The sequence below is a fragment of the Arvicola amphibius genome, chromosome 6 (genome assembly GCF_903992535.2).
Source record: "Arvicola amphibius chromosome 6, mArvAmp1.2, whole genome shotgun sequence".
NCBI classification, from domain to species: domain Eukaryota; kingdom Metazoa; phylum Chordata; class Mammalia; order Rodentia; family Cricetidae; genus Arvicola; species Arvicola amphibius.
In genome coordinates, this window is record NC_052052.2 from 8,974,682 (window position 1) to 8,996,742 (window position 22,061).

The following is a 22,061-nucleotide window of genomic DNA, read 5'->3' on the forward strand; positions in this document are numbered from 1 at the left end:
TACTTCCCATGTAGATTAGATCTATGTAAGTCCCTCTTAGAGTCGTCATTGTTGTCTAGGTTCTCTGGGATTGTGGTTTGTGGGCTGGTTTTCTTTGCTTTATGTTTTAAAACCACCTACGAGTGAGTACATGTGATAATTGTCTTTCTGTGTCTGGCAGTTTATACTTCTACTGGCAGTGACTATTCCTGTTCTTTCATATCCTCTTGGGTATTGGTTATTTTTTTTTTTAATTTGACAATAGCCATTCTTGCGAGAGTAAGATGGAATCTCAGTATGATTTAATTTTCCTGTCCCTGATGGCTCAAGATTTTGAGCACTTTCTCAATTATTTGTTGACCCTTTGTATTTTCTCCTTGAACAATTCTGTTTTAAGCTCCCCGGCCCATTTTTAGAAAATTCTTTTCTTGTTTAATTTTTTTGGGTTCTTTGTATTTCCTGGATACTTATCCTTTATCAGGTTTACATTTACATTTATATCATCTGGCAAAGATTTTCTTCCTCTTTGTAGGTGACCTTCTCACTTAATTAACAGCTTCTTCTGCTGTACCTAAGCATTTTAACTGCAGGAGGTTCTCGTTGTTGATAATTGGTCTTCTCTCCTGATCAATTGTTTTCCAATTGATAAGTCATTTCTTATGCCTGTGTCTTGAGTAATTTTTCCAGCTTTTCCATGAGTTTTAGGCCCTACCCTGTGTTAAGATCTTTGATCCACTGAGAGTTGATTTTTGTGCAAGTAGAGGGATAAGAGCCTACTTTCATTCTTCTACATGAGGATACCGGTTTTCTGGCATCACTTGTTGAAGAGGCTTATCTTTTCTCTGGTAAGTATTTTTAGCATCTTTGTCAAAAGCCAAGTGGCTGCAAGTTCATGGGTTCATATCTGAGTCCTCTAGTCTGTTCCCTGGATCTTCCTAGTTTGTTTTTGTGCCAGTAATAGCACACTGTTTTTATCATCAAACTTTTTGTATACTATTAAAAACCTTACTGAGAAAAAACACTAGAAACACTCCCATTAACATATATCTCAAAAAATATCTAGGAATAAATTCAACCAAGGATGTGAAAATCTTTATAATTAAAACTTTAAGTTGCTGAAGATAGAGATTGGGGAAAAGACTAGGAGATATACCTCTCACAGTCATGGATTGGTAGAATTAACATTGTAAAAAAGATTATCCTACCAAAAGCAAGTTACAGATTCAATGCAATACTAAGCAAAATCCCCATGACAATCTTCACAAAACAGAATAAACCATCTTAAAATTCATATGGAATCACAAAAGACCCCAGATAGCTGGGCGGTGGTGGCGCACACCTTTAATCCCAGCACTTGGGAGACAGAGAAAGGGGGAGCTTTGTGAGTTCGAGGCCAGCCTGGTCTACAAGAGCTAGTTCCAGGACAGGCTCTAAAACTACAGTGAAACCTTGTCTCGAAAAACAAAACAAAACAAAACAAAACAAAACAAAACAAAACGACCCCAGATAGCCAAAGGAACTCTACAAAAAAAAAAACCAACCAAACAAACAACAACAAAAAACCAAGGTTGGGGGAATTAGTATACCAGATTTCAAGCTATATTACAGAGCATTAATCAATAGAACAGACTAGAAAATCCAATCACATGTCATCTACAGCTTTCTATTTTTGTCAAATGTGCCAAAAATATACAGCAAATGAAAAATATACACCAAATGAAAAATATACACCAAATGAAAAATATACACCAAATGAAAAATATACAGCAAATGAAAAATATACACCAAATGAAAAATATACACCGAACCTCAAAAAATAGTGCTGGGAAACTAGATGTCCACATACAGAAGAGTGAACCATATCTATAAATACGTAAAAAAAAAAACCTGACTCCAAATAGATCAAAGGTCTTAATGTGAAACCTGAATTGCTGAAACTTCTAGATCAAAACACAGAACAGTAGAGGCCCACAAAGAGTAGTTGCCGAAAAGGAATTTCTGAAGAGGACTCCATTTGCTCAGTAATTAATACCAACAATTGACAAATGAGATCCCACAAAACTAAAAGGTGTCTGTGCAGCAATGGAAATAGCCAACTGAGTGAAAAGGAAGTTTGTTGAATGGAGATCACTTTTACCAGGTATCCATCCAATAGAGGATTAATGCCCAGCGTGTTCAAAGAACTCTCTACTTAATTTTTGACTGGATGAGCTGTCTGTTGATAAAAATAGAGTTCTGGAGTCGTCTGCTGTTCTTGAGATGGATTAACCTGTGATTTATTTTTACCTCTAGCAGAATATTTGCTATGAAATTAGGGTGCTGATATTGTGTGTGTGTATGTTTAGGATTATAATGAACTCTTGATACATTGTTCCCCTAATCAGTATGAACTAAGTTTCTTTATCTCTTCTGACTAGATTTGGTGTAAAGTCAATTTTATCAGTTATTAGAGCAGCAATTTCTGTTGCTTCTTACTTCATTTGCTTGGAATATGTCTTACATCCTTTTGTCTGTACTTTATGGCACATTTATTGGAGACAACGAATCATTCATTTTAATCCAAACTGCTCTTTTGTGTCATTTGAATGAGGGGATTGAGACCATAAGTATTTAGAGTTATTAAAATATGTGTATCAGTTCCTGTCATCTTGTTGGCTGTACAGTGTTTGTTTCTTTTTAATTCCTCCAAGCTTAACTTTTATTCTGGTCTGATTTATTCTTCTATGTGACCATAAGTGCATGTTTGTCTTTCTGTCCAGTTTGAAGAATTCCTTCAAGTATCTTGTAGAGCTTTTGAAGTTGCCATGAATTCCTTAAGCCTGTTTTTATTGTGAAAAGTTTTGCCTCCTCCTTCAGTTATGACTGGTAGTCTTGCTGGGTATAATAGGCAGATTTGATAGTTGTTGTTATTCAACACTTGAAGAACATCATTCCAACCTTCCTGACTTTTATAGTTTCTGTTGTGAAATCTGATGCTATTCAGACAGGCCTGCATTTATATGTAACTTGTTCTTCTTTTCTGTCACTTTCAATACATTAAATATCTACTTGTTTAGTAATAATATGACAAGGGGAAGTTATATTTTTCCTGTTTGATGTTCTAAAGTATTCCTGTGTCTATATAGTTGTTTCTTTATCTAAGTTAGGGAAATTTTCTGCTATGAGTTCACTGAAGATATTTTCTATATGTTCAGAAAGAAATTCCTCAGTCTCTTCTATTCAAACTATTTTATAAGACTTTTTACTTATTCTTTGCAGATTTTACATCATGTATCCTGATCCCATTCATTCCCCTCTCTCTTCATTTCTGTCCCCTTAACTTGCAACCTCCCCCACAAAATAAAATTTAAAAGCAAAACCAAACCAAACCAAACCAAAACAAAAAACAAACAAAATAAAAAAAGCAAATTATAAAAATCTTAGCATGGAAGCTGCAGTGTGGCTCAGTGAGTCACTACCCCTTTAGTCCATACATCTTTAATTCATTCAATAGTGTTCATTGCAATGAGTCATTGGTCTGGTTTGAGGCCGTAGGTTTCTACTACAGCCTCACTGGGATTCCTACTGGATAACCTATTGTTGCCTTCTGTCATGGAGATGGTGTAGCTTTGGGTTTTCAGGACCAATAGCTTCACATGCTCCAGCAGTTCATAGATGAGGTGTTGGGGTGGAAAACCTTGTAGCCCTGGTTCTAGGCCTGGGTGGTAGCTGTGTTGGTCAGCCAGTTTACCTTTCACTCCCTATCATCACCCCCTCAGGTGAGCTCTTCAGTTCTGTTCCAGCTGACTTACCCCATGTATTGGACAGCAAGGAGTGGGGTCAGTTCTGCTGCTCTCCCACCCTCACATGCCACATACCTTTACATAGTTAAAGTAATATTCTGCAACATAAACAAATGTAACACATCTTTACATAAAGCAATCTTTCACAACAGCTGTCAGTGTTACCAAGGTCATTGTCCTTGCTTAGCCTATTCCTCTTTAATGTTCACAGGGAATGGTCAGGGGACCTCTGTACTTCATGCTGTGAGTGCCCACCATAGGTTTCTGATCAGTCAGTGTTTGTTAGATGCATCTGTAGTAGCCATAAACCACCCTACTACCCACAACATTCAAGTTATAAAGTTGCCGATGCTCTTCTATGTAACCATAGCCTTTCTTGGATCAACTCTCTCACCTGTGATTGATGGATAAATGATATCCTGTTGGTGTACTGGCTATGCTGAGGTCCCTATAAATATTTCTTCCAGAAAGACTGTAGAGGGAGGATCATCACTCCTGAGAGAATTCATTTGGTGAAGACGCCTCTGACTTAATGTTTATGGATTTTATATCTACTTTATATACCCACATGTGCATACAAATGTATTGTAGACAAATAAAAATACGTAAACATGACTGAAAATTTGCATACATATGAGCCTATGATAACATTATGCATCATAGCAAAAAGGTAGAGGTAACATAAATGTCTCTCAGTGGATAAATGGATGATGAAATACCCACAGAAATAAAAAAATACAGGAAATGTGATATATATATATATATATATCCGATTATTATTTTAAACGAAAAAATCTTGTTCACTGCAGTATTGACAAAGTTGTGAACTATATGTTAATTTGGTAATGCTGTTACACAAAAAACATTACATAGGCCCATATATGGAGGTATTTAAGGCAGCCAGACTCTTACAGTTCAGAATCGTGTTTGCTTGGGAACTGGGAAGGAGGGGAGTCCAAGGATGTAAATTCTTTGTTGTAGGAGATCTGCTGTATGGGATACATTCAGTTAGTTCTGTTGTACTGGGCACTTAGAAATGGCTCTGACCAGAAATTTTATGTTATATGCTTAATATTTTATTATATTAATTTACTTATATTGTATGCGTGTGTACAGGCACACACATGTAATGGTGTGTGTGAAAGGTCAGATGACAATGGGCAGTAGTTTTCTCCTTTGATCATTTAGATCCTGGGGACTGAACTCAGATCAATATGCTTGCTGGCAAGTGCTTCCACCCACTGTGTCAGCCCTGGTATATGCTTTTAAATAACAAACAAACACAGGGAAATAATAATCTATGTGCTTTTCTTATCAAATTTTCCATAGACTTGGAATATGTAGCCTATACAAAACTCTCCATTGCTGCCCAAGTGTTGGCGTGCCTGGTACCTGTAGGCACACCTGGACTTGACTTAGAACAGTTCACCCATCTCTGGGCTCCTCTGCCTTCTGCATTCAGAGAGCAGAGAGCCCATCCTAGGTAAAATCGTCAGAAATGAGAAAAGACTTGCTAGTTTAGCAAGTGTTTACAAACCGGATGGCCTCGAATTCCTTAAGCAAACTGTTGCAGAAGGGGGTTCATCTCTCCTGGTGCTCAGCAAAGGGTCAGGCTGTGGGCTCCTGTGTTCTCCCCTGTGCTTCAGTGGATGGGCAGATGCTGGGAAAGCTCCCGTCCCATTCCTCTTTGTAATCCTGTCTTCCAAACTACCTTGGGGATCCAGGTCATCTCCCTTTTTCCCTTTGTTCCTTGGGCAGCAGGTTCCTCTGGATCCTGTTGACCTGTGAGGATATCCCAGAGGCTAGATCAGGCCACTAAGTCAGGTGTAGTCTGAAAGGAGATAGTGGAGGTGGTAGGCCATAAAACTGAGTCATTTGTTCCCAAGGAAGATCTTTGGGACAGTTGCTTCTCAGGGCCTCTGAGAGCAGGTTGTTGGAGCCCTGGGACCATGACTGCCCTGTGGCTGGTGCTACTGCTCAACTTGTCTATCTTTTTCCTAGGAGTCTTCATATGGGCTGTCATACAGCACTTTCTCATCGCAGAAATTCCCTCTGCCTTGCGGCATCCGGTCAAATTCAGGTGTATGCACTGTGTGGCGCTGTTCTTCATTACCATGGTGAGTCTGCTCTTGGGGGAAACACTGTTTTCAGGGTTCTGTTGTGGGATATTTGATCACACTGTGAATCCCAAGATTGTGTTAATTAAATAAAAATGTGAGGTCAAGAGGGAGAGACAGCAGCTATTTGACAGGAAGTAGACAGAGAGTAAAGAGGGAGTCAGAAAAAGGAATAGAGAAACACACAGAAAGTAGAAGGGAGGGATTTAGAGTTTGTTGGTCCCCCTCTGATTGGAACAGTGGAAAAGAGATCTCTTTCTGAGATGCTGGGGAAGGGGAAAGGTAGGCTAGTTACTCCTTAACCTTTCCAAGCTAACAGTTTTTCACCCTAGCCTCGGACTCCTGTGTCTTTCTTGGTAAAATCATTAGATATAAATTTATACAAAAACAACAGGGTTCGTCTGTGTAGTTTGCCTTTCTTCTTTTATTCTCCCCTCTCTCTATTTCCCCATGACTGAGGTGGTTACATTATTGGATCTTAAATACACAGAAATATCATGTTTGTCTGTATCCATCCCTCCTTCCCTTTCTCTTTCTTGTTCTTTTTATCCCCTCCCCACCTGCTGTCTCTTATTTCCTTAAGCTCAGGATAGCGTTGAACTCACTTAGTAGCCAACGGTATGGGGCTCCTGATTGTCCCACTGCCACCCACCGCCAAGTGCTGAGGTTCTAGAGGTGGATACTATCATGCTTGGTTTATGAGGTTTTGGGGATCAAACCATGGCTTCTTGCATGCTAGGTCAGCACTCTATCCACTAAGCTACACTCCCAGCACTTCTTTATGATTTTTTAGATAAGAGTCTCATGATTTTGAAGTGGTTATCTTTTGGCTCCCAGCTCCTGAGGGCTGGGATTGGAGGCAGGCATCGCTGTTAACCTACCAAATTGTTTTCTGGGGCGTGAAAAATGATTTCACACCCAGGTTCTACTCATGGTAGATTCATGGCCCAACAGGTGTGACAAATCTTTCAGCAGGACTCCCCTCCTTCCTCCCACTTACTCACTTCCGGGCATTTTGTTGCATCGTTGTGAACACCTTGAAGCCACAGACTATTTCTTAGCATAGTTCTGAGCAGAGGGCAGGTGTCCTTTGCTAATCAAATCGTTCACGGGATGATGCATGTATTCAGCCTTTCAGCATGCCTGCACTGGGAGACTGGACTCTTAACTTGGCTTTGTTGCTAGTTGGGGCTAGGGACAAAGGCCTGTCCATAGGAACAGTAGGTTTGGAAAGGACATTTGGCTTTGTGTGGGAAGCAGGCAGTTTGAATAAAATGGATGTCCCAATCTTGATTAAAGATCTGTAGAGGCCAGACAGTTCATAAGTGATTGTGTCAGAGGGCAGCTACAAAAGAGGAGGTGGTGAGGAAAGGGTGAGCAGCAGCTGCAGCCAGGCTGCCTGATAAGTGTCTCTGTTCTGCTCTCCCTGGCTGGGAGAGCCCTTTGCTTATTCTGTGTGCATGCCAGAGTCTTCATCTTCGAGGTAGGGAATATTCTCGGTCTCGAGAAGTTAATATACACGTTGCGTGGCATATGATAAAGAATAATAAGTTTTGATATGTGACGTTACAAAAAGTAACATGACACTGTGCTGTTGAGATTTTTTTTATCTCCACGATGGACCACACCTATCAGAATGAGCAAGCCTTGCTCAATACAGTTATTGAAAGCTCCTGACCTTAATCACTTATTCATTTTGATCTGCAAGCACTTTCCTAGAGGTCAAGCTGTTTCAAGCCCTGGGACTGCATGGAATTGCAGGATAATTTAGAGCTCTGGGATGACAAACGAGGGCCTTAGGCCGCTAAGTTCCCCGGAGACACCGTACTCTTTCAAACCTTGTGCTTCCCTTCCACAGCGTCACACCTACAGCACAGCGGTGGAAATGCAAACTCTCTCTTGGGAAAACCAAGCCCACACAAACAGTGCAACACTCTGGTGTATTTAATGGGTTTTGTTCCAGACACAGTCTTTTCAAATTTCTCAACCAAGAACTCACCTCCTGGGAGCCTCCTCCTGAGGGAACAATCTCCTTCCACCCATCATGAGCTTCATCTACACGTGGGAGTATCATCTAATCATCACTTAAAAGACAGATATTATTTTTTTAAAAAAATTATTTCTTTTATTTTTGAAATTATAATTTTATAATTTCCCATGGTGATCCAATACCAAAGACTTGTCTTTTAAAAATGTGGAGCGGCCCACTCCACTGGGTGGGATCATCCCTGAATAGGTAGATGAGCAAGCAAGGGGGCAGGACAGTGATCAGTTTTCCTCTGTCGTTTCTGCTTCAGTTCCTGCCCAGGTAAATGTCTTGACTTCCTGCCTTGGCTTCCCTTAATGATCAGCTATAACCTGTAAGCCAAGTAAAACCTTTCCTTCCCCAGGTTACTGGTGGTCCACGTGCTAATCACAGTGACAAAAAGGGAAAAGGACAATATGTCTATTGTCCATTTGTGCTTTATCTTTTCGTAACCTATTCATTTATTTCTTTTTCCATTCTGTAGGTTGAGTCTTTACTCGATTAAAACTTTCCTTTTACGTCTGTAAGTTTTTTTTTTTAATTTCTTGAGTACCCATTTGTCAATAGCTGGCCTTACTTCCAGAGACTGGAGTATTATGCGAGAAGTCTTTACCCATGCCTATATGTTTTCCCCAGTGTTCCTTCTAATATTTCTACAGTTTCAGTTCCTACAATACAGTCTTTGCTACATTTGGAGTTGACTTTTCTACAGAGTGAGGTAGGGATCTAGGGCCATTCATTAACATGGGGATATTCAGTTTTCCCAGAGCCATCTGCTGAAGATGCTCTCCTTTCTCTTTTTGTCACCTTTGTTGAAAGTTAGGTGGCTGTGACCATGTGGAGGAATATTTGGGTCTTCCACTCTATTCCGTTCATCTATTTATCTGTCTTGTGAAAAGGCCATCTCAAAACAATGACAATAAAGTTCCAACATGAGTTTTGGTTGAGAGAAATAATCAAATTACAGTCATATCATTATCTAATCTGGATGTTTTGGTTAGAAACTCTGAAAACTCACATTGTTCCTAAGCAGAGTCCAAGCCAGTTGTAGATATGTGAGTCCATTGTATATGCAGAAGTCAAGAGGGAAACAATGAACTAATTTTAGCAGTGCTAAGTGGGAGCAGCATCTACATGCCTACCTTATAGTCTCCTATGTCTCATTTTTCCTCCTCCTCCTCCTCCTCCTCCTCCTCTTCCTCCTCTTCTTCTTCTTCTTCTTCCTCCTCCTCCTCCTCCTCCTCCTCCTCCTCCTCCTCCTCCTCCTCCTCCTCCTCTTCTTCTTCTTCTTCTTCTTCTTCTTCTTCTTCTTCTTCTTCTTCTTCTTCTTCTTCTCTTCTTCTTCTTCTTCTTCTTCTTCTTCTTCTTCTTCTTCTTCTTCTTCTTCTTCTTCTTCTTTTTGGCTCCTACAGGGAAATATATTAGAGAAGCTGAGAATTTGCTCCATGCCCAGATTCATCCAGTGTCTTCATGACTTAGTCATAAAGAAGAATCATAATTTGATGGTGACCAACATGTACTTTGGGACAATCCCTGTGAGACTATTCCAGCCCAAGGCAGTGTCCTCCAAACTCCTACGAGGCATCATTTTCTACCATGGAGGAGGAGCCATATGTGGTAGTCTGGGTAAGTGGCTTCTGCATTGGGTGGAAGAGGAAAGTCCTCATGTCTGTTAGAGTCTTTCACAGGTTCTATGAGGACCTCTTGGGAGGGAGCTAAAGCAAGTAGAAGTTGGAACTTTTAGGGAGAATGGATTGAGAAATCATAACATTCAATGACATAACAATGTTCCTGTGTAATACAGTCTGAGTCCAGGTTTGGGCAGAACTACATACTAGAACTCTCCCAGGACTGGATGTGCCACTTCCCTTTCCTTCCCACTCACAACACTGGCTATTCCTATCTGTCCTATAATGACCCCAAGTCCATGTGTTTCCTTAGCTCTGCTGGATCACTGTGCTCAAAACCCATCCATTCTTGATCACTATATCATCCCTGCCCCCTAAAGTTGTTTCCTTGGTACAATTATCATCCTTCAGTCTCATCATCATCTCACAACCAGAAGGACCCAGTGCTTACCACTGGTGTACTTCAACCTCCCCAGAGTCCTTAATACATCTCCCACCTGCTCACTATGCCTCCTATTACCCTTTCTGAGCTTAGCTTGTGAACTTCTCAACATAGCAGGAATCCTGGGTTGCTCTCTTGTTCTTCTGTACTTGCTGCTTGTGCAGACTCAAAAGACATCATGGAACGAGGGTTACTTACTGGTGATTGAGATAGCCATAGCAGCTCTGAAGATGTTGCCAAGATGCTTTCTCTCATTCATAGGTTAACTATGCGTGTATCTTACCTGTGGTACCCACCCTTTTCCAGAGCTTCACTGTGCTTGTTCACTCTTCACTGTCATCAGCCTCACCTTCTTCCCCAAGATGCTCTCATTATCTGCTGCAGATGATGATATTTCAAAATCTTAAGCAAGAATGGCTCAGTAGATATCTACTGAATATCTCCTGAGCCCCAGGCCCTCTCCAGGCACAGGGGACAGACTGAAAGACAACCAGTCTTTCTAAGTCTAAGAACCAGTCCACAAATTTCAGGGTCTGTGCATCAAGAGGCAGTTCTTCTGAGCTGGGGAAAAGCAGTGTGAGATAGGTTGGGGATCTGGGTGAGGTGAAGTGAGGCCCAAACTTCAGCACCCAAATAAAGGACTCCAGAAGCTCAGCTATCAAAGCAAATAATATTGCATGTTAATACAAGATTCTCAGAAATCTCTGACGCAAAAAAGTAATAAAAATAGATAAAACCTATGAGAAGCTGTGTATCTAAGTTTATAAGAGGGCAGGTGACTGAGGGCTGAGTCACTTGTGCAACTTGGAAACAGCATATTTGAACTTTCGTTGCACCTGTGTCTGCTGTGTTCCATGGGGAAGGAGAGAGACAACACTTGTGGGTTTCAAAGTCTTTAAGATTTAAGAAATCACCACATAAGTGGAGTTTCTGATTGATCATAGTTGCACAACAAGGACTCAGGAGCCTTATTTCTCCGGGCCCCAAACAGGTGCAGAGGTAGGATTTATAAGTACAAAACCCACAAACCCTTGTTGTCAAGTTACAATTACAATTTTCACCAATCAGGAGTCAAAGATTAGGGACTTTCCTTGCACATTCCATCATTGTCAACTGACATAAAAGGCAAGCTTTTCAGTCTAACTTTGGATAGAGAAGCTCACCGCCCCGCTCAGCTGAGACTACCCCATGTGTTGGTCTGTGTTTGTTCTTTCATTAGGCTCCCCTATGCCCTCCCCCACTGTCCTTTGACAATAGACAGGTATAGAATATTTGTCCACAGAAGCAGGGTTCACTCCGCTGCTATGACAAACACCATAACCAAAGGTGCCTTAGGGAAAAGCAGGATTTGTTTCATCCTACAGGTCACGCTTCATCACTGAGGGAAGTCAGAGCAGTAACCTGAACAGAAACCATGGTTGAGCACTGCTTGCTAACTCGGTCTCAGGCTCATGTTTAGCTAGCTTCGTTATGCCACCCAGAACTACCTGCCTGGGGAACGACCCTGCCTATTGTGGGCTGGACCCCATATACTAATTAAGCAACAAGAAAATTCCACACAGACATGCACACAGGCGAATTTGATCTGGGCAACCCTTCAAATGGACTTTTTCTGAGGTGACGCGAGGCTACATTAAGTTGCCATTTAAAGTTACTGTGGATACCTCCAATGCCCATGGTGCATATACCCACCTAGCAAACCCCCTGGACATTGACAGTAACTGACTTAATTTAGAAAATCCCAGTGCTTGGCTGGATGGGAGGTGTTATACTCCATTAATCTAGCACCTAGGAAGTTGAGACAAAGGGCTCACAAGTTTGGGTCCACCTGGGTTATATAGTTAGGACATAGACACATACAAACAAAACCACCACTCAAGTAAGTAACAAAGTAACAAAGAAACTGAAACTAAAACAAGATAAAATCTTCATGGATATTCATTAAGAAAATTAAAAAAAAAATAACTTTAGTGACTGAATCTCCTCCCTGGAGGTGCTTCTGGGATATGGTAATTAAGAGCGTCGAGAATTCTGTCCCAACGCCAGACAGAAATTGGACCATCATCAACTGTACACTAATCTTAATGGAACTGTCTACTAGTATAAAGTTATCATCTGGTCATCGTTTTCCTCCTCATGAATGCAAATCGATGAGCCTGTTAACACTCCAGGGCTAGCTCTGCAAGCACATGTAGCCTTAGTGACATCCATTTCAGATCCCCAATCATTCCAAGTCCCTCGTTTACCCATACTGCGTAAAATTCAGTGATACAGAAAAGTGAACCGCAAATTCCAACCAAATCTTGATATTCAGAGGTCTGGGAATGATGTCTGGCTTTGCCCACACAGAGCTGATAAGGTCACCTCAGAGGAATCAAGAATAGGGAGATAGATAGGACCTTATTATCATGTCTGTCATGACTGTTGCTGTTTCTGGGATTGTGGTGGGACATGCTGGGCTCTTGGTCATACTGCTTAACACCTAGGTTCCTCTTTGTAGACAGTTACCACAACCTGTGCAGCTTCCTGGCCCAGGAGACAGAGTCGGTGGTGCTGTCAGTGGGGTGAGTGGCCTGAGCCATTTGGTGGTTTATTTATGTGAGGGTGCTTTGGGGGACACAGATTTGGGTGACTAGGCCACAGAAAGGGGTCCTAATATATTATCAGTGCTAATTAATTACCTACATAAGGTAATGTTCCTTTTATTGGGTCCTTTAATCAAAACCAAGTTCTTTTTTATTTTATTTTTTATTGATTTATAAATAATACTATTCAAAATTTCCACTTCCTCCCCTCCTCCCATTTCCTTCCCGCTTCCCCACTCACCCTCCTCCCTTGCCCTTCCAGTCCTAAGAGAGGGCAGGGTATCCTGCCCTGTGGGAAGTCCAAGGCCCTCCCCACTCCATCCAGGCTTAGGAAGGTATGCATCCAAATAGACTAGGATCCCAAAAAGCCAGTACATGCAGTAGAGACAAATCCCAGTGTCATTATCATTGGCTTCTCAATCTGCCCCAATTGCCAGCCACATTCAGAGGGTCCAGTTTGATCCCATGTTCATTCAGTCTCGGTCCAGCTGGCTTTGGTGAGCTCCCATTAGATCAGGCACACTGTCTCAGTGGGTGGACCAACCCCTTGTGGTCCTGACTTTCTTGCTCATCTTCTCTCTCCTTATGCTCTTCAACTGGACCCTGGGAGCTCAGTCCAGTGCTCCGATGTGGGTCTCTGTCTCTATCTCCATCTGTCACCAAAAGTTCTATGGTGATATTCAAGATAGTCATCAATCTGACTAGGGTACAAGGCCAGTTCAGGCACCCTCTCCTCCACTGCCCAGGGTCCTAGCTGGGGACATCCCTATGGACACCTGGGAACCCCTCTAGAGCCAAGCTTCTTGCTAACCCCAAAATGGCTCCCTTAATTAAGATATCTTCTTCCCTGCTCCCATATCTGTTTTTCCTCCATCTCAACCATCCCACTCCCCCAAGCTCTCCCCAACCCTCCCCTACTCCCTTCTCTTTCCCCCTCTCCCCTTCCTCCCACCCCACCCCAACCCCTATGCTCCCAACTTTTGCCCGACGATCTTGTCTGCTGCCAATTTCCAGGAGGATTTATATATGTTTTTCTTTGGGTTCACCTTATTACTTAGCTTTTCTAGGATCGCGAACTATAGGCTCAATGTCCTTTGTTTATGGCTAGAATTCACTAATGAGTGAGTACATACCATATTCATATTTTTGGGTCTGGGTTACCTCACTCAGGATAGTGTTTTCTATTTCCATCCATTTGCATGCAAAATTCAAGATGTCATTGTTTTTTACCACTGAGTAGTACTCTAATGTGTATATGTGCCACACTTTATCCATCCTTCCATTGAGGGACATCTAGGTTGTTTCCAGGTTCTGACTATTAAAAATAATGCTGCTTTGAACATAGTTGAACAAATGCTTTTGTAGTATGATTGGGCATCTCTTGGGTATATTCCCAAGAGTGGTATTGCTGGATCCTGAGGTAGGTTGACTCCCAATTTTCTGAGAAACCGCCACGCTGATTTCCAAAGTGGTTGCACAAGTTTGCATTCCCACCAGCAATGGATAAGTGTTCCCCTTACTCCACATCCTCCCCAGCATAGGTTATCATTGGTGTTTTTGATTTTAGCCATTCTGACAGGTATAAAATGGTATCTCAAAGTTGTTTTGATTTTCATTTCTCTGATAGCAAAGGAAGTTGAACATGTCCTTTTGGCCATTTGAAATTCTTATGTTGAGAACTCTGTTCAGTTCAGTACCCCATTTTTAATTGGGTTATTTAGAATTTTGATGTCTAGTTTCTTGAGTTCTTTATATCTTCCACATTCTTGACTCTTCCAATCTTATTTTGTCCCCATTCCAAACTCCTAAGCATATATATATATATATATATATATATATATATATATATATATTCATTAGCAACTCATTAGTGATAAAAAAACTACAAAGCAAGCAAACACTCGGGGATACAACCATTCTCTAAAGATACGTAGCAAGACTTACCAGCTAGTTTGTAGTCTATCACAGGTGCAGCTGTTAGGAGGTTCCAGCCGTCTCTTAAAGGGGCCTCTATAGGTTAAAAATGGAAGAAGTTAGTCCACTGAGAGATCTAAAGAAGAGGCAAAGATTATGTGTCCTATTTGACATTTCTTTTTTTTTCTATTTTGGATATGGAGTTCTCCTTTAATTAATTTTGTTTCTTTTTTTATTTTTCAATGTGATCTTTTTTTAATATGGTTTATTTTTTATATTTAAAAATTTCCATCTCCTCCCCTCCTCTTCCCCCTTCCCTCCCCTCCCCTCCACCCATACCCCCCCTCCCATGTGAGTAATAATATCTGGACGTAGTTAGTCAACAGCCTTTCTTATCACCTGAATCTCAGGCCCTAAACAAAAAGAATTTATCTACTGAATCTAAAATCTTGTGTCAAAAACTCACACAAAGTGTTAATTGCAATTTTGAGTCAGAGCAGGGAGGTGCCAGTGAAGGAAGCTTAGGGCAACATAGATGCTATTGATTTCTTGAAGGACTGTGATGTAACAAGGACAGACACCTGCAATTTCTTAAGTAAGATCTGTGTAAGTTCCATTTGTGATCTGTCCAGAAGGCTGCATGTCTGGCCAACTTGCTCTGTCAGTAAGGCTAATGCTAGAGAACAGGCTTTTAAGTTTCTCACCATAATGTAGAGAACATAGTGTAGAGAGGAGTCATCTTTCTGACCATCTACAAATGTATGTGCCCATAAGATTGATATGCAATCATAATATTGCATGTACATTTTACATGAAAATGCATGATAGTGGGGAGATATCATAGCTGTTATTGCAGAAGTGAAACTGCAGATGAAAGCAACAGTTTTCAGAGTCAGTGGCACTGCAGGCCCTGCCTGGCAGGGTTCCTCCATTCAAGAACAATTTCTCTGGCGTGTTGACATCTGAATTATCAGTTGCAATCAACTGCAATGGTGTCATGGCCCAAATAAACGTTCTTGACACTGAACCCACCAACTACAAACCACTTTGAACCAATGTAGAACATGACTTAAGACCCAACTCCAGTCTTTTGAAAATAAAGTGGTCCTTGACACAGGGAGCTGATTATCATAATTTGAGAACAGAGTCTATAGGACAGTTTAAAAAGTCAAGTGAGAGGAATTGAAAACTGCCTTGTTAGATCCTGCTGCTTCAGTGGCTATCATTTCACTGGGCCCTCATACCTTGACATCACCCAGGACAGGTATACACCTAAAATGGATAACTAGAACAAATCACTTGATATCTCTCTTCCTCTTTGGTGGCATAGTGATATGAGATTCCTCTCTGTATTCTGTGAATACCATTGGTTAATAAAGAAGCTGTCTTGGGCCTGTGCAGGGCAGAATAGAGGTGGATGGGGAAAACTAAACTGAATGCTGGGAGAAAGAAGGCGGAGTTAAGGAGAAGACATTTAGCCCCACCAGAGACAAATGCTGGATGAAACCTTGCCAATAAGCCACAGCCATATGGTGATACACAGATTAATAAAAATGGGCTAAATTAAGATGTAAGAGCTAGCCAATATAAAGCTAGAACTAATAAGCCAAGCAGTAATTTAATTAATACAATTTCTATGTTGACTGAGATTTCTGTCCCGCCTGGTCCCATAGCCATTCAACCCCAAAGAAACATACAGAGGTCTACATTAATTATAAATTGGTTATCCTATCATCTCAGGCTTCTTATTAACTCTTATAACTTATATTAGCCCATAATTCTTGTCTGTGTTAGCCATGTGGGTTGGCAACATTTTTAGGTGAGGCAGTCACATCTTGCTTCCTCTGTGTCTGGATGATGACTGCAGACTGAATCTTTCCTCTTCCCAGAATTCTCCTGTTCTCCTTGCCATGCCTCTACTTCCTGCCTGGTTACCCCGCCAATACTTCCTGCCTGGCTACTGGCCAATCAGTGTTTATTTAAAATACAAGTGACAGGGTACAGACCATTGTCCCACAGTACTCCCTCCTCCCCCCTTTATTAAACAAGAACTCTGAATCAAATCTCTTTTGGTTAGCTTTTCTCCTGACCATTATTCATAACAGCTTGTAACCAACATTCTAAACAAAGGCAAACATCCACAATCCTTTTTTTTTGGGGGGGGGGGAGGGAATGTGGGTGTAGTTTTCTAGGCTACTTCCTGCTGATAGGAGGTGCTGATAATCCTATGGGTACCTAAAGAAAGTTTAGAATTATGGTCATGTCCTGAGTGGAGAATTCTGTGAAGAAAATTCAGCCAGTAATCTTGAAACTGTTCTTTATGCACAACTCAGAGGAAACTGCAACAGAGGTACTCTGAAATGTTGGATCATCTGGACCATCTGCACCATCTAGTCCTATTGGAGAGTCTTCAGGGGATCTTTCTTGATCAAACCTAATTTTTCTTAGTCCATAATGAATCCACAACAGTTCATTTACTGTGGAAACAAAAACAAAACCTCTTCTCTAAAGTAACATGCCTTCTGACTTACATTTTGAAGTCAAGTCATTTTCAAAATACATATTGGATTAATACAGCAACATTTATTATAATCAAATATCTTTTAGCAGCTTTTGCTTCTTCCTCGGCCATCAAACAATTTAAAGACAACACAATAGTATTATCCCGACTCTCTGTGCATTTTTCATCTTTATGTGGCTTTATTTTAAGCTCAATTTCTTGTCTTTTTCTTTTTAATTTTTTGGCTTTTTGAGACAGGGTTTCTCTGTGTATCTTTGGCTGTCTTGGAACTCACTCTGTAGACAAGGCTGTCCTTGATCTCACAGAGATCTGCCTATCTCTGCCTCCCAAATGCTAGGATTAAAGGTGTGTGCCACCACACCTTGAACTCACAGAGATCTGCCTGTCTCTGCCTCCAAGTGTTGGGATTAAAGGTGTGTGCAACCACACCCAACTACTCTCTTTCTTTCTTTTTATTTTAAGGACTCTATCCTTTTTATTTTCTTTCCCAAGCCTACACATATTTTTAAACCCACTGTAAACTGTTTAGAGGATTTTTCTCCTGAAACTATCTTTACTGTATCTCTCTTTTTCTGACCACACGAGTCTTTAATTTACTAAGTGATATGGCTAGGATTAAAGCTGTGACTTTGACAGCTGGATCTGGTCCATTCCTTAGCTTTCTGAGAGTCTGTCCTCAAGGCAGTGGTACTGGCTAGAGCCATTTTTTTTTGCCACAACTCTATGCCATTTCAAGGTCCCTGCCACCACCAAGAAATGTGCTGTGAGCTATTCATAAACACCATTTAAGTGTTTGGTGGCAGGGCCTTTTAAAAGAGCTGCAAGGTTTTGCAGCTAAAGCTATGTCAGAAAACATCTCTTGCCTCTAGCAAGCAGAATAAACCCAAGAAATTGTTGCTATCAAGAAGCCAAGCTTAATGCTGTTATTTTTTGTCTAGAACTACTTCCCAAGCTCTCTCAGGCTTTCTGTGGATGCAGTTGTCCACATGTTAGGTACCATTTGTTGACAGAAGTTCTGTCCCACCAGGTCCCACATCCATTTAATCCCAAAGAAATACACAGAAGTATACATTAATTATAAAGTGACTGACCTACTAGCATAGGCTTCTTATTAATTAATTCTTACATCTTACATTAACCCATCATTCTTGTCTGTGTTAACAACATGGCTTGGTACCTTTTTTGACGAGGCAGTCACATCTTGCTTGCTCTGTGTCTGGCTTCCTCTCCATCTGGGTGACAACTGTAGACTGACTCTTTCCTCCTCCCAGAATTCTCTTGTTCTTATTACCCCACCTCTATTTCCTGCCTGGTCACCCCGCTTATACTTCCTGCCTGGCTACTAGTCATTTTATTAAACAAATATAAGAAACAAATCTTTACAGGGTAAAACCATTGTCCCACAGCAATTTCTGTGTGGTTATTTTGGGGTTGAGCAGCCAAGAACAAAGAAGCAGCCTCCTACAATATCATAGGAAAGGTAATATCTTTCTAGACTCCAGAGACCTTCTCCTACCTGATGCCACAGTATCTAAATTTTCAAAATGGGACCTTACATCTCTGAGATCCCCTTAATGGAACTACAGAGAAGTATGCAGGTACTTGACCTGGAATCTTAAGGGAATTCCTCAGTGTGGCATTCTAGATACTTACAGAGTTCTGACTCATGGGCCAGAGAAACTGTGCAAGAATGGCAAGTGGAGATGCTCAGCTATAGAAGGGGCTTGAAACTGCCAGAAGGCTGCTATGAGCTAAAGTTATGAAACTACCAGCCACCTATCCTTAGCTTCCCCCCATACCCAATCTCTCTCCATCCTTAGTACTTCCTTACCCACTCTTCCTTGTACCTCCCCCTAACTCCCTTTTCTTTCTTTTTCTCTCCCCTTCCTGACCTCCCTTTCCTGGAAGCAAGGTACGTTGACTCTAAGTGAAGTTTCTGCATCTCTATTGATGGGGAGTGGTGGTATTAATCATCTCCGTGGGGTCATTTTCTTCTACTGGGGGGAAATTTGTGGTAGGTGAGGAGCTCCTCCAACTGATTTGATGTGGGATTTCTCTCTGTATGCTGTGATTACCACTAATGAATAAAGAAACTGCTTTGGACCTATAGCAGGGCAGAACTTAGATAGGCAGGGAAAACTAAACTGAATTTTGGGAGAAAAAAGAGCATATTCAGGGAGAAGCCATGGAGCCACTGCCAGAGTCAGACATGCCAAAACTTTGCTGGTAAGCCACTGCCATGTGGCCATATACAGATTAATAAAAATGGGTAAATTAATATGTAAGAGTTAGCCAATAAGAATTTAGAACTAATGGGCCAAGCAGTGATTTAATTAATACAGTTTCTGTGTGATTATTTTGGGTCTAAGCGATCCGGGAAGCGGGAAACTAATTAGCAGCCCCCTTCCTCCTACACTGATTCTTTAGGGCTTCATAGCTCTTGAGTTCTGAAGTGAATGATGGCAACAGAGAACTAGGAGCCACAGAAGGTGCCACCTCTGGGGTCACAGTTCTCCTTATGAATGCCTCTAGTAATTGGAATTTTAACCCAATGGTGTTGAGGGTTAACAGCTCCTGTGTATATCTGTGAGGTCAATACCCCCTAGGCTTTGATAACACCTATGCTCTAGTTCTCAGGCTAGTCTGTCTAAAACCTTTGGCCCTTAAGGCAGCAGTTACTGCTTCTGTTGTTTTCATTTTCCAGGTTTTGGCCACTGCTGCTCATCTCCTCTATTGTCTGCTGTTGCCTCCTTATGCTATAGTTGCCAATGTGTCTTTGCTTCTGTTCTCTGCTCCCAATTTTTGCAGCTTCACTTCTGATGCTGTCAAGGCCACTTTGCATTTTTTTCACACTGTTAAGGCTTCTGGCTGTTTCCAAAGCTCAGTGATTCCCACTACCAAGGTGCCCAGTGGTCTTTGTGCCTCTGCCACCATTTCTGTCACTACATGATGCTCTCTTGCCTCTGGACCTGCTGCAATTCTTCTGCCAATCAGCCAGAGCATTGGAGAAGAGTCTAGGAACTCTTAATTATCAAGTCCAATTACCCCATCCCCTAACACTTTTATTTGTTTCCAGGAAAATAAATATTAGAAAGTTCACTTACAGCAAGTCCTTATGTTATAGTATTTTATTAATAACTAGTGTTATTAATAACAATGTTATCAATATGACATTGACATAAATTTTGATAATGCTCAGTGGATACCTGAGACATCCAGGAAAACTCAAATCCTTAACCTGACTAGCAGAGCTCCAGTCACCTTCTCTGGGTCTTTGCTGGGTGTCCTATTTCCTAAAGCAATTGCTTTGAGCTTGACTGATGCTTTTAGGGGCTCACTCATCTATGAAAAGCAAAATGTGGGTTGGAATGAAGAATCCTAGCCTCCCTGATTCTGGCAGGTTTTTCATGTCCACAGAGAAAAAATGAGGATAGTCATATTTATCTGTTAGGGTCATTCTGAGGATTTAATCAGGGTTTTTGTTCAACAAGAGTAGAGGATTCTCTTCAAATGGCCTCCAGTGACACATGTGTACATATATCACTGTATTGTGTTTGTTTATTTCATCTTAGGTACCGCAAACTTCCTGACCACTGTTACCCTTCTGTTCCTAATGATTGCCTGAATGCCACCATTCACTTCATGAAGGGCCTAAAATCCTATGGAGTAGACTCTTCCCGGGTGGTAGTTTGTGGAGAAAGTATTGGAGGTGGTGTTGTGGCCATTGTCACCCAGGCCTTGCTCAACTTTCCAAGTCTTCCCAAGATCTGTGCTCAGGTGCTTATTACTCCAGCTACACAGATCATCAATTTCCGATTGCCATCCCATCAACAGAACCAAAATGTCCCATTCCTCACCAAAGACCTACTCATGACGTCTTTGTGTAAATACCTGGACATTGACTTATCTTGGAAAGATGCCGTAGCTAGTGGCACCAGTATTCCCCCAGACACCTGGAAAAAGTACAAGAAATGGCTCACTTTTGATAACATCCCCAGAAGGTTCAAGAGCAAAAGCCTCCTGCCTGAATTTCCAGGACATTTCGATGAGGCTGCCTACCTGGAAACCAGGCATGTTTTGACAGCAGAAACTTCACCTCTCCTAGCGGACTCCAAGATCATTGCTCAGCTTCCGCAGGCATTCCTGGTGAGCTGTGAGAATGACCCCCTCCGTGATGATGCCTTGCTCTACAAGAAGCGCCTGGAAGATGAGGGTGTCCCTGTGACCTGGTACCACGTGGAGGACGGCTTTCATGGATGCATCATTTTGTTTGATAAGCAGCCTTTCTCTTTTCCCTGCTCCATAAAAATTGCAAATGCTGTCGTCAGTTATATAAAGGGCATATGACAGTCATTCTGGAGTCTGAGGATGGAACAAGGTGAAAACTATCTGTTCTGGGGCTTTTCCTGGTTTTGTTTTTTATTGAGTAAGGGGATGCTTAAGCCGTTCATGATCCAAAAGGGAAAGACTAGGTGGAAGCAAGAACTTGTTGGCTTTGTATTCAAGAAAGACAACTCTGTGTGTTTCTTTTTAGAACTGACAACATCCAGTGTTACAACTAACAACACTCTCTACTGCTTGGTTTACTTGAAATAAATGTCAAAGTGGAAAGAAAAGTCTTTCAAATTTTCTGAAAGCCTTAACAAAGAGGTGGTGTAGAACCATCATTTGGTCACATCGTCACTGCTGAGCGCATATCCATGACAATGTAAAGAAAGGGGTTTTCTTGTTATTGTTTGTCCCAAGACCAAATTCACAGTATTACTTGTATGGCCTTTATCTGTCCTAAGAAATGTAGTTTCATAGACTCCCTCCTTAGAAGATGACTCTTACACTGAATTGTGGGATGACATTAGTGGGAACATTTAAGAAACAGAGATTCAAGGCAATGAGGGAGGAGTAAAGGGGATGGGTGAACATTGGATGAGTTTTCCCCTGGGATCACATCTTTTGGTGGAACTCCTAACACAGACCCGAGTCTACCATGTGCCCTCAGAATCACAGCTATGATGTGAATGTTAAAGGCCACCTGGTGTATGGAAGGCATGTCCCGAGGTGAGGAAGGTG

The 22,061-nt window shown here is 41.4% G+C and overlaps 1 protein-coding gene across 2 annotated transcripts; it reads left to right on the forward strand.

The window, feature by feature from the left end:
• The first annotated feature begins 5,710 nt into the window (after positions 1-5,710).
• Positions 5,711-21,341, forward strand: LOC119817862 (arylacetamide deacetylase-like 4). 2 transcript variants are annotated; one of them, XM_038335302.1, is made up of 4 exons: positions 5,711-5,878; positions 9,317-9,530; positions 12,475-12,538; positions 20,567-21,341. In XM_038335302.1, exons 1-4 carry the CDS (start codon positions 5,711-5,713, stop codon positions 21,339-21,341), a joined length of 1,221 nt encoding a protein of 406 aa, XP_038191230.1. The 2 variants fall into 2 exon arrangements, with proteins under 2 accessions (XP_038191230.1, XP_038191231.1); XM_038335303.1 differs by having other exon boundaries at positions 9,317-9,485.
• Positions 21,342-22,061: the final 720 nt, after the last annotated feature.